General features: G+C 40.4%; 1 protein-coding gene across 10 annotated transcripts in view; it reads right to left on the reverse strand.

The window, feature by feature from the left end:
- The window catches only part of LOC129657824 (uncharacterized), a 238042-nt gene that overhangs the window by 77874 nt on the left and 146381 nt on the right, over nt 1-13787 (reverse strand). Inside the window, exon 6 of one of the 10 annotated variants that reach the window (XM_055588463.1) lies at nt 10119-10214. The exons of the other annotated variants lie outside the window; for them this stretch is intronic. Within the exon in view, the coding sequence (XP_055444438.1) occupies nt 10162-10214 (53 nt within the window). The 3' untranslated portion in view covers nt 10119-10161. Of the gene's footprint in view, nt 1-10118; nt 10215-13787 lie in introns of those variants that run through there. 10 annotated transcript variants of the gene reach the window in all.

Raw genomic sequence — 13787 nt, forward strand, 5'->3', positions numbered from 1 at the left:
TTTATCAAAGTGGATATGCTGACATACCCCAGATCCCTGACTCTCTAAAAGCTTCCCTAGGAATACCATGATCTATTAGCCACTGTCATGGGATTCCTGTGGATCTAGTTTCTCTGACTGTCACTTTGACTCTGTGACCCTTTTGGTGATTATGTCTACCTTTCTTCTGATGGTTAACTACTGTCACCCAGCTTTACCATTGCAGGATTCCATGATTCTCACTGATACTAAAGAGTACAGATCTTTGGCAGTATCACTTATTAAGATCTTTAGCTTACAATAGAGAGTTACTATTGTTGCTTTTGTAGAAAGACCAATTCCCTCCACACAGCACATTATTAACTGCCTTGGTGAAGGGGATGTCCTGTGGACACTTCTGGGACACCTAGGGACAGGTTTCTCTGTGGCTATGTCAATATTATTATATCTACTCCCATAAGACAAACCTAGAAATTGTATTAAAAAGCAGAGACATTACTTTGCCAACAAAGGTCCATGTAGTCAAATCTATGGTTTTTCCAGTAGCCATATACGAATATGACAGTAAGACCATAAAGAAGGCTGAACATCAAGGAACTGATGCTTTTAAACTGTGGTGCTGGAGAAGACTCTTGAGAGTCCCTTGGACAGAAAGGGGATCAAACCAGTCAGTTCTAAAGGAAATCAACCCTGAGTATTCACTGGAAGGACCAAGGCAGAAGCTGAAGCTCTAATGCTCTGGCCACGTGATGTGAAGAGCCAACTCATTGGAAAAGACCCTGATATTGGGAAAGATTGGGGGCAGGAGGAGAAGGGGTGACAGAGGATAAGATGGTTGGATGGCATCACTGACTCAATGGACATGAGTTTGAGCAAACTCTGGGAGCTAATGAAGGACAGGGAAACCAGGTGTGCTGCAGTCCATGGGGTTGCAAAGAATTGGGCACAACTCAGTGACTGAACAACAACAACAATATGTGTTTACTGGGTTCTTCCCAGCATTGGGCCTAAAATTTCTTTTATATGTTGTTTTTTTCCCCTCTGCAACAGTTTTCTACTTCTTTTCCCCAATAGATCATAGAGTAGACATTAGTTATAGAGCTAACTACACACAAGTATCTTACAGGCACTATGGTAGGGGAAATAATTACCCTTTATTTACCTGAGGGGAGGCTAAACTCTTCAGGAAAGGAGTATAACACTGATTTTTACAGCAAGGCATGTTCAGGATAACTTGGACCATCCCCAAACCTCCATCCCATGTCTTGGTCCTAACCTGTCCTGACCAGATGCCTGAAGTGTACATAGAAAATCTTTTGCGACTGTCCAGTTAGTCTAATTTGCAGCTTTACTATCATTAGAATCTTGGACTTTTGCTAAATTTCAGGTGATATTTTAAGGCAGTTTCTCTTGAGGCTGCAATAGATAAGGCTTTCCTTTAAAGGTGTTATAGTGACCTTCTGTCTTTTAAAGGATATTCTGAGTGAGCAACTGATTTTTCTGAGTTTATTTTCTTTTCCTAAATCTCTAGTTGTGTCTGAAGCATAGATTATTCCATAATCCTAAATTTCCATGTCAATTTACACACTACTCTCACTTGTTAATTTATTTGTCAATGCCTTGACTTCTTCCTTCAAGTCATCCTACTTTTCCACAGGTGAAAAATTAAGGGTGATATTACTACACAACAGGAGTTATTAGAGTCTTTTGTACTGAAGATAGTGGTGTTGCTCTTTCTTTCAGATAAATGGACAATCTAAATAAAAAAATTCCACCTTAAGAGTAAATATTTTATAGAACCATGCCAATCCAATTAACTCATATCTTCTAAGATCCAAAGACAAGAGGTAAGATGCTGAAACTTTATATGAAGCAACTGGAAATTTTATGTTTTCTTGATGTCTACTGCTTCAGTATAACCCAGGTAAAGGTCCAGCAGGACATTTAGTAGGTCTGTTTGTTCAGCGTGCAACACTTTTTCACACAGGCTACATGGAGTAGCCATGCTTTGCAGAAGTCCATGGTAGTAAGGAAGAAATGAAACAAAATCCTTCATTCCATCCCATTTTCTATTGGATAGAGTTCATCTCACGGAACCTTTTTGTTCTTACAGGTTGTATTATCTGGCACTTTACATTGCTGCTTATGGCACTAGATCCTAGGTCATAAGATATGTTGTTTCTTCTACCACCTAGAAGTGATGGGACGCTGGAAACTCCCCAGCTGGTTGAGCCAAATGCACTTTCAGGATGAGTGACTGATTAGCTCCCTCTGGTACTTGCTGGACAGGTCTGTAGGTAAATAGGATATTGGGTATGTGTGCATGCTCAGTTGTTAGGTTGTGTCTGACTCTTTGTGACCCATGTAACCCGTCAGGCTCCACTATCCATAGGTTTTTCCAGGTAAGAATACTGGAGTGTGTTGCCATCTCCTTCTCCAAGGGATCTTCCCCACCTAGGGACCGAACCCAGCATCTCCTGCATTGGCAGCCAGATTCTTTAACACTGAGTCACCTGGAAAGCCCAAACAGAACACTAAGGCAGGAAAAAACTACTGGAAGAAATTGAGGATTCATGCAAGACTTTTGTCTGAAATAACCACCGCCTTCCTGAAATTCTGTTCTTCACTACAATTATTTTTGGAAAGCATTAAGATTACACATTTCTGTGTCCTTCACTGGACTGTGAGTTTCTGAGGGGAAGAACTTAGTTCTGTATTCATCTTTGTACTTGTAGGGAGTAGCACAATTCCTGGTAGCACAAAGTTCATTCTCAAATAATAATAGTTTTTATAAGCAATACAGGAAGCTTTATAAAGATAGTATGGTTTCCAAAGCAACCCATTTTTAACCTTCCTTACTCAAGAGGAGAATTCTCTTCAAGAACATTCATATTATATATTCTTAAACTGAATAGTAGGTTATTAAGTCCATGGCTCCAGGACTCACCCTTGATTCATACTGAGACCCAAGGAAGTCTCATAACACTTGCCCTAGCAATCCAGAGCCAAGTTCAGATAAAGCCAGAATTCTTAACAGGGCATGTGTATAGTAACAAAAAAACAGAATGTCATTTAAATGAAGAATAAATTGAAGTTAGCTTAATCTCATAATTATGCCCTGCAGTATCTAGAAAAATAAGAAGGAAGGGTTCACTATGTCAGGTGAATGTATGCTCCTTGGTTCTGTCTCATCACAACAAAGATTTTGAGTGATGGACATTAAAGCCCTCAGCGTGTCACAGTTCTTGGGTCTTGGACAGACCATCTCATAGCTCTTAGACAAATCAGCGTTACAGCTCCGTGTTATAGCTCTATTTTATTTAGAAAATAGCAGGAAAATCCATCCTCGAGGCTTGAGGGCATGTCAACCCAAAGACATGAAAAGAGTGCCCCAGTGCATGGGTGAGAATGAGAGAGCACGCGCTTTGGCTCCTCTTTTTATGTTTTTTCCTCCCCCTGTGGACCTGCCCTATGTAAATTGGGCTAACCAGGAGTGCTATTTATTCTACCTGAGGTCCTCACGCAGGTCCTCGGACCTTCCTTTGACTTTCCTTTTTTTTTTAATCTCTATATTTATTTATTTATTTTTTTAGGTTTAATTTGTATTCTTTTTTTTTAATTTAATTTAATTTTATTTTTAAGCTTTACATAATTGTATTAGTTTTGCCAAATATCAAAATGAATCCACCACAGGTATACATGTGTTCCTTTGTTTTATTTTCATGGGCTTTTCCCTTCATTGCCTTTTAGCCACCACCATTTTGGACTCCTGTTTCCTATTCTAACTACCTAACAACTGAAATAAAAATTATTGGATAATCATGAGCATTCATGGAGACCAGAATACAATTTTAAAAAGCTATTTACTTTATCCACTAAACCAGGCCATCAAATTCTGAATCTTTTGACTGTTTTTATTTTTTCTTTCCTTCCATTTACTTTCTTGGATATCCCTCTCCACCTTCATTGTCTACACCTGTCTGCATGGGGTCAGCAATTTCAGTTAATTGTTGCATGGGATATCTCTGACAAGGTGGGAAGGGAAACAGAAGATTTTTCCAATGTGGATGTCAAGGAGAGGAACTGGAAGAGGATTTTACATTCCTCAGGTCTTGTGGTCTACAAAGGTTCACTGGCTCTTCAGAGTGAAACCCCACACCCTTTTCTTCCTAATGATAATTGCTTCTTACACTATTACTTGGTGATTTTGTGTTAACAAATTCTTCAATTTTCCCCCATTTAACCTAAAACCTGCTTCCTAAAAATGGTGGAGAAAGCATGAAAAGAATAAGGTCAGCTGCAATGAGAGATAAATGAATACAATTCTGTATTGCTTCACCTATTCTATTTTTAAAAAGGTTTCAGGTAATGTAAATTTGAATAATTTTGTATTTGGCATATTTATGGTTGATAAGCTAATGACAGAAATTATTAACCTCAGAGTGCTTTAAATACAGGCTTTGCTTTATGATTAAAAACCTTAAATATTTGTATAATATTCTATATTCTGAATGTAGATTTTTCTATCTGAGGTAGAAATTGGGATTATAAACTTGAAATACAGATTTTATGTCCCTGTCTTCATACTTAATTCCCTCAATCCATGATGCTAGTGAAAGGTTGTTGCTGAACCACAAAAATGCCAGGATTCTTCACCTCTGGAGGAGAAGAATTCAATCTGGGGCCAGAGACAAGGCTTGATTGCTCAGAGCTTTTGTGTAATGAAGTTATATTAAAGTATAAAAGATAGAGAAAGCTTCTGATATAGGCATCAGAAGGGGGCAGAAAGAGTACCCTCCTGCTAGTTTTTAGCTGGATGAGAGATAAGAAAGCCTTCCTCAGCAATCATTGCAAAGAAATAGAGGAAAACAACAGAATGGGAAAGACAAGAGATCTCTTCAAGGAAATTAGAGATACCAAGGGAACATTTCATGCAAAGATGGGCTTGATAAAGGACAGAAATGGTAGGGACTTAACAGAAGCAGAATATATTTAGAAAAGGTGGCAAGAATACACAGAAGAACTGTACAAAAAAGATCTTCACGACTCAGATAATCACAATGGTGTAATCACTCACCTAGAGCCAGACATTCTGGAATGTGAAGTCAAGTGGGCCTTAGAAAACATCACTATGAACAGAACTAGTGGAGGTGATGGAATTCCAGTTGAGCTATTTCAAATCCTAAAAGATGATGCTGGGAAAGTGATGCACTCAATATGCCAGCAAATTTGGAAAACTCAGCAGTGGCCACAGGATTGGAAAAGGTCAGTTTTCATTCCAATCCCAAAGAAAAGCAATGCCAAAGAATGCTCAAACTACCGCACAATTGCACTCATCTTACACGCTAGTAAAGTAATGCTCAAAATTCCCCAAGCCAGGCTTCAGCAATACATGAACCGTGAACTTCCAGATGTTCAAGCTGGTTTTAGAAAAGGCAGAGGAACCAGAGATCAAATTGGCAACGTCTGCTGGATCATGGAAAAAGCAAGGGAGTTCCAGAAAAACATCTATTTCTGCTTTATTGACTATGCCAAAGCCTTTGACTGTATGGATCACAATAAACTGTGGAAAATTCTGAAAGAGATGGGAATACCAGACCACCTGTCCTGCCTCCTGAGAAACCTATATGCAGGTCAGGAAGCAACAGTTAGAACTGGACATGGAACAACAGACTGGTTCCAAGTAGGAAAAGGAGTACGTCAAGGCTGTATATTGTCACCCTGCTTATTTAACTTATATGCAGAGCACATCATAAGAAATGTTGGGCTGGAAGAAGCACAAGCTGGAATCAAGATTGCTGGGAGAAATATCAATCACCTCAGATATGCAGATGACACCACCCTTATGGCAGAAAGTGAAGAGGAACTAAAGAGCTTCTTGATGAAAGTGAAAGAGGAGAGTGAAAAAGTTGGCTTAAAGCTCAACATTCAGAAAACGAAGATCATGGCATCTGATCCCATCACTTCATGGGAAATAGATGGGGAAACAGTGGAAATTGTCAGACTTTATTTTTTTTTTTTTTTGCCTCCAAAATCACTGCAGATGGTGATTGCAGTCATGAAATAAAAAGATGCTTACTCCTTGGAAGGAAGGTTATGACCAACCTAGATAGCATATTCAAAAGCAGAGATATTACTTTGCCAACAAAGTTCCATCTAGTCAAGGCTATGGTTTTTCCAGTGGTCATGTATAGATGTGAGAGTTGGACTTGAAGAAAGCTGAGCACTGAAAAATTGATGCTTTTGAATTGTGATGTTGGAGAAGACTCTTGAGAGTCCCTTGGACTGCAAGGAGATCCAACCAGTCCATCCTAAAGGAGATCAGTCCTGTGTGTTCCCTGGAAGGACTGATGCTGAAGCTGAAACTCCAATACTTTGGCTACCTCATGCGAAGAGTTAACTCATTGGAAAAGACCCTGATGCTGGGAGGGATTGGGGGCAGGAGGAGAAGGGGATGACAGAGGATAAGACGGCTGGATGGCATCACTGACTCGATGGACATGGGTTTGGGTGAACTCCGGGAGTTGGTGATGGACAGGGAGGCCTGGCATGCTGTGATTCATGGGGTCACAAAGAGTCAGACACAACTGAGCAACTGAACTGAACTGATACAGTTACTAACAGTCTGTTAATTAAAGAAATGTCTTAAAACTCAGAGAAAGGCACCAGGCCCCTCATCCATAATATGTATTTTGGGATAATCTTGGCACCAGGTGAGTCATCCATGCCATAAAAGGATTGATTTGAATCTTGTAGAAAGGCAGATTACCATGCAAATAGTTTCATTTACATAGATTAGGGTAACAATGTCTGAGTATAACATACTGGTTTGTCAAGTGGGTTCTGAGCCATTAGGCTGAACCAACTTGAAGACAGAGTCTGGGGTAAATGCATAGTACATTAATATAGCATAAGACAAACATAAGAAAAATGCATTGGTTAACTCAAATTTGAGAAAAGTTAAGTTCAGGTGGAACCAGGTGTCATTATGGCAACACAGTATTTTAAGAGAAACCTCTTTTTAAGTTTGTATAGAGAAGGGGAAAAAAATATATCACTAGTTTGTTTCCTCCTGCATCTTAAGAGAGAGAGAAAAAATATCTGACATTTGCAGCCTATTTCCTCTGTTTGGAGACCCCTGGCCTTCTTGCCTTTTACCCTCTCACTAGCAAATAAGTATTCTATCACTGCTTTCCTGTTCTGTATTCAGAATGATATAAAATCAGGTAGGCAGGTTATTAATGAAATAAATTATAGCTTTTTAATTGATGGTTACTACTACCTCAGGTCAGTTCAGTTCATTCCCTCAGTCATGTCTGACTCTTTGCGACCCCATGAAGCGCAGCACACCAGGCATCCCTGTCCATCACCAACTCCCGGAGTTCACCCAGACTGATGTCCAATTAGTCAGTGATACCATCCAGCCATCTCATCCTCTGCCATCCCCTTTTCCTCCTGCCCCCACTCCTTCCCAGCATCAGAGTCTTTTCCAATGAGTCAACTCTTCACATGAGGTGGCCAAAGTACTGGAGTTTCAGCTTTAGCATCATTCCTTCCAAAGAAATCCCAGGGCTGATGTCCTTTAGAATGGACTGGTTGGATCTCCTTGCAGTCCAAGGGACTCTCAAGAGTCTTCTCCAACACCACAGTTCAAAAGCATCAATTCTTCGGCGCTCGGCTTTCTTCACAGTCCAGCTCTCACATCCATACATGACCACTGGAAAAACCATAGCCTTGACTAGACGGACCTTTGTTGGCAAAGTAATGTCTCTGCTTTTGAATATGCTATCTAGGTTGGTCATAACTTTCCTTCCAAGGAGTAAGCGTCTTTTAATTTCATGGCTGCAGTCACCATCTGTAGTGATTTTGGAGCCCAGAAAAATAAAGTCTGATACTGTTTCTCACTGTTTCTCCATCTATTTCCCATGAAATGATGGGACCAGATGCCATGATCTTCGTTTTCTGAATGTTGAGTTTTAAGTCAACTTTTTCACTCTCCTCTTTCACCTTCATCAAGAGGCTTTTTAGTTCCTCTTCACTTTCTGCCATAAGGATGGTGTCATCTGCATATCTGAGGTTATTGATATTTCTCCTGGCAATCTTGATTCCAGCTTGTGCTTCTTCCAGCCCAGCATTACTAGCTGCTTCTAAATTGCTTACTTGCCCTTTATATTGAATTGATACAAAAATATAGATAAAAAGTTATATCTATAATGTAAGAGATTAAAGATCAATTAATGACATGAAAACCTCTGGAGAGAAATATTGTTTGCTAATTGAGAAATTGTTGATTCCTCACATAAGCTTAGACATAAAACCGTAAAGCCAAGCTGGAAAGAAGAAACAGGAAAAACGTGTTCTTTTCATCTCTGTGTTCCTGTATGAAGAGAAACTTGCTAGTTCCTTCTTTATTATGCAGGGGCATTCTTTCAACTTGGTAAACCCTTTTTTTTCCCCTACTTGACTTTTCACTTTCAATATCAGTTTGTGAGAGAACTTACATTGAAACAATCTGCTTGAGGTTATAATGTGTGACATTTCTTATAGAATCTCTTTAAAACATCTACTTTGTAAGTTAAGAGTCAGAAGAAGAAGATGTAGGAAAAGAGCATTCTGAGGACTAAAGTTCCTTTAACCAGTCACATCTACCAAACACACACACACACAAACACACACAAATGTATCAGGGAAGTCAGACATCTGGGATCTCACCTATGGAAACAATCCTCTAAGATTCTGAAGTACCCAGTAGGTGGCTCCCCTTCATAAGAGACATAAATGTTAGATTCTGACAATACAACTTCTCTTTTATTTGTATAGCCCTAAAATGGTAGCTGTTTCTTGAAATTACTACCTCTGTATCACTTCACTGTTTCTGTTGCTGCTGCTACTGCTAAGTCACTTCAGTCGTGTCCGACTCTGTGTGATCCCATAGACGGCAACCCACCAGGCTCCTCTGTCCCTGGGATTCTCCAGGCAAGAATACTGGAGTGGGTTGCCATTTCCTTCTCCAATGCATGAAAGTGAAAAGTGAAAGTAAAGTCGCTCAGTCGTGCCTGACTCTTAGCGACCCCATGGACTGCAGCCTACCAGGCTCCTCCTCCGTCCATGGGATTTTACAGGCAAGAGGACTGGAGTGGGTTGCCATTCTGTTAATCCTTTTCAACTCTTTTAACCTTTGCCCAGCTTCTTAAAGGTCATCTTTTTTGGTGGTAGTTCTAGAATGTCTTGTAGATAATCATAGAACCTTTTAACTTCAGCTTCTTTGGCATTAGTGGTTGGGGACAGACTCGGGTTACTGTGATATTCAATGATTTGCCTTGGAAACAAACAGACATCATTCTGTCATTTTTGAGACTGTACCCAATTACTGCCTTCCAGACTTTTGTTGAGTATGAGGGCCACTCCATTTCTTCCTAGAGATTCTTGCCCATAGTAGTAGATATAATGGTCATCTGAATTAAATTTGCCCAGTCACTGATTCCTAAAATGTTCACTCTTGCCGTCTCCTGTTTGAAAACTTCCAGTTTACCTTGATTCATGGACCTAACATTCCAGGTTCCTATGCAATACTGTTCTTTACTTCCATCACCAGTCATATATCCACAGCTGAGTGGTGTTTTTGCTTTGGCTCCATCTCTTTATTCTTTTTGTAATCGTTTCTCCACTCTTGTTCAGTTGCATATTGGGCACCTACTGTCCTGGGCAGTTTGTCTTTCAGTGTCCTATCTTTTTACCTTTTCATACTGTTCATGGGATTCTCAAGGCAAGAATACTGAAGAGGTTTGCCATTCTCTTCTCCAGTGGACCATGTTTTATCAGAACTCTCCACCATGACCCATCTGTCTTGGATGGCCCTACACAGAATGGCTCATTGTTTCATTGAGTTAGACAAGGCTGTGAACTATGTAATCAGTTGGGTTAGTTTTCTGTGACTGTGGTTTTCATTCTGTCTGCCCTCTGATGAATAAGGATAAGAGACTTATGGAAAAGTCTCTCCCTGATGGCAAAGAGTGGGAGAAACTGGGTCTTGTTCTAATGGGCAGGGCCATGCTCAGTAAATCTTTAATCCAATTTTTTGTTGATGGGTGGGGCTGTGTTCCCTTCCTGTTGTTTGGGCTGAAACCAAACTGTTGACCCACCTCCACTGGAGATTCCTGGACACAAACAGGCAAGTCTGGCTCAGTCTCTTGTGGAGACACTTCTCCTTTCTCCTGGCTCCTGGTGAGCGCAAACTGCAGAACAATTATACCAAAGAAATTTTTGCACTGTTAAGAAAGTTCTAGGACCCACAACAGATTTCCCAACCTGGGCACCTGGCAAAGGGACACTGAGAACGCCCAGGTAATTTGACTTTGGAGGCCAGTGGGATTTGATTACAGAACTTCCACAGGACTAGGGAAACAGACTCTTGGAGGATACAAACAAAACCTTGTGAGCATCAGACAATACTACAAAGCTACAATCATACAAACACTAGGGTACAGAGACAAAAACAGAAATATAGATCAATGGAACAGGATAGAAAGCTCAGAGATAAACCTACATGCCCATTGTCACCTAATCTATGACAAAGCAGACAAGAATATACAATGGAGAAGACACAGTATATTCAATAAGTGGTGCTGGTAAAACTGGACAGTTACATGTTAATGACTAGAACACTCCCTATACCACATGCAAAAATAAACTCAGAATGACATAAATGTAAGACTAGATACTTTAAAACTCTTAGAGAAAAACATAGAACAGTTTTTGACATAAATCACAGCAAGGTCTTTTATGACCCACCTACTAAAGTAAGGAAAATAAAAATAAACAAATAGGATCTAATTAAACTTTAAAGCTTTTGCACAGCTTTAAGGAAAGGAAACCATGAACAAAATGAAAAGACAACCCACAGAATGGGAGAAATATTTGCAGATGAAGCAACTAACAAGTGATTAATCTTCAAAACATACAAATAGCTCATTCAGTTCAATTTAGTCGCTCAGTCGTGTCCGGCTCTTTGCGACCCCATGAATCGCAGCACACCAGGCCTCCTTGTCCATCACCAACTCCCGGAGTTCACCCAGACTCACATCCATCGAGTCAGTGATGCCATCCAGCCATTTCATCCTCTGTCATCCCCTTCTCCTCCTGCCCCCAATCCCTCCCAGCATCAGACTCTTTCAGGCTCAATATTTGAAAAAAAAAAAAAGGCACAACAATCCAATCAAAAAATATGCAGAAGATCTAATCTCTCCAAAGAAGACATACAGATGGCCAAGAGGCACATGAAAAGATGCTCAACATCACTAATTATTAAAGAAATGCAAGTCAAAACTATAATGAGGTATCACCTCACACTGGTCAGAAATCTACAATGAATGCTGGAGAGGGTGTGTAAAAGAAGATCCCGTTTAAACTTTTGGTGGGAATGTAAATTGGTAGAGCCACTATGGAGAAAAATGGAGGTTCCTAAAAAACTAAAAATAGAACTACCATATGACCTAGAATTTGACCATTACTTTACTAGCATGTGAGATGAGTGCAATTGTGCGGTAGTATGAGCATTCTTTGGCATTGCCTTTCTTTGGGATTGGAATGAAAACTGACCTTTTCCAGTCCTGTGGCCACTGCTGAGTTTCCCAAATTTGCTGGCATATTGAGTGCAGCACTTTCACAGCATCATCTTTCAGGATTTGGAATAGCTCAACTGGAATTCCATCACCTCCACTAGCTTTGTTCGTAGTGATGCTTTCTAAGGCTCACTTGACTCCACATTCCAGGATGTCTGGCCCTAGGTCAGTGATCACACCATCATGATTATCTGCATCATGAAGATCTTTTTTGTACAGTTCTTCTGTGTATTCTTGCCATCTCTTCTTAATATCTTCTGCTTCTGTTAGGTCCATACCATTTCTGTCCTTTATCGAGCTCATCTTTGCATGAATATTCCTTTGGTATCTCTGATTTTCTTGAAGAGATCCCTAGTCTTTCCCATTCTGTTGTTTTCCTCTATTTCTTTGCATTGATTGCTGATGTTCAAGCTGGTTTTAGAAAAGGCGGAGGAACCAGAGATCAAATTGCCAACATCCACTGGATCATAGAAAAAGCAAGAGAGTTCCAGAAAAATATCTATTTCTGCTTTATTGACTATGCCAAAGCCTTTGACTGTGTGGATCACAATAAACTGTGGAAAATTCTGAAAGAGATGGGAATACCAGACCACCTGATCTGCCTCTTGAGAAATTTGTATGTAGGTCAGGAAGCAACAGTTAGAACTGGACATGGAACAACAGACTGGTTCCAAATAGGAAGAGGAGTTCGTCAAGGCTGTATATTGTCACCCTGCTTATTTAACTTATATGCAGAGTACATCATGAGAAATGCTGGACTGGAAGAAACACAAGCTGGAATCAAGATTGCAGGGAGAAATATCAATAACCTCAGATATGCAGATGACACCACCATTATGGCAGAAAGTGAAGAGGAACTAAAAAGCCTCTTGATGAAAGTGAAAGTGGAGAGTGAAAAAGTTGGCTTAAAGCTCAACATTCAGAAAACGAAGATCATGGCATCCGGTCCCACCACTTCATGCGAAATAGATGGGGAAACAGTGGAAACAGTGTCAGACTTTATTTTTATGAGCTCCAAAATCACTGCAGATCGTGACTGCAGCCATGAAATTAAAAGACGCTTACTCCTTGGAAGGAAAGTTATGACCAACCTAGATAGCGTATTCAAAAGCAGAGACATTACTTTGCCAACAAAGGTTCATCTAGTCAAGGCTATGGTTTTTCCTGTGGTCATCCATACATGTGAAGAACTGTGAAGAAGGCTGAGCGCCGAAGAATTGATGCTTTTGAACTGTGGTGTTGGAGAAGTCTCTTGAGAGTCCCTTGGACTGCAAAGGAGACCCAACCAGTCCATTCTGAAGGAGATCAGCCGTAGGGTTTCTTTGGAAGGAATGATGCTAAAGCTGAAACTCCAGTACTTTGGCCACCCCATGTGAAGAGTTGACTCATTGGAAAAGACTCTGATGCTGGGAGGGATTGGGGGCAGGAGGAGAAGGGCAGGACAGAGGATGAGATGGCTGGATGGCATCACTGAGTCGATGGACGTGAGTCTGAGTGAACTCCGGGAGTTGGTGATGGACAGGGAGGCCTGGCATGCTGTAATTCATGGGGTCACAAAGAGTTGGACATGACTGAGTGACTGATCTGATCTGATATGACCTAGAAATCCCACTCCTGGTAATACAGCCAAAGAAACCATTAATCATAAAGATACACTCAACCCATTGTTCACTGCAGCACTATTTACAATAGATAGGACAGAATAAACCTAAATATCCATCAATGGAGGGAATGGATAAAGAAGATGTGATATATATGTAAAATGGAATATATATCAGTCATAAAGTAAAATGAAATAATGCTATTTGCAGTGACACGGATAGACCTAGAGATTGTCATAGTGAGTGAAGTCAGACAGAGAAAGACAAATATATCGGGCTTCTCTGGTGGCTCAGATAGTAAAGAAACTTCCTGCAATTGCCAGAGACCTGGGTTTGATCGCTGGGGTTGGGAATATCCCCTGGAAGAGGACAAGGTAACCCACTCCAGTATTCTTGGCTGGAGAATCCCAATGGACAGAGGAGCCTGGTGGGCTACAGTCCATGGGTCGCAAAGAGTCAGACATGACTGAACAATTAAGCACAGCACATATTTGGAATCTAAAAAGAAAAAAATTATACAAATGAGTCTATTTACAAAACAGAAATAGAGTCACAAACATAGAAAACAAACTTATGGTTACCAAGG

This window comes from Bubalus kerabau, chromosome 7 (assembly GCF_029407905.1).
Source record: "Bubalus kerabau isolate K-KA32 ecotype Philippines breed swamp buffalo chromosome 7, PCC_UOA_SB_1v2, whole genome shotgun sequence".
NCBI classification, from domain to species: domain Eukaryota; kingdom Metazoa; phylum Chordata; class Mammalia; order Artiodactyla; family Bovidae; genus Bubalus; species Bubalus kerabau.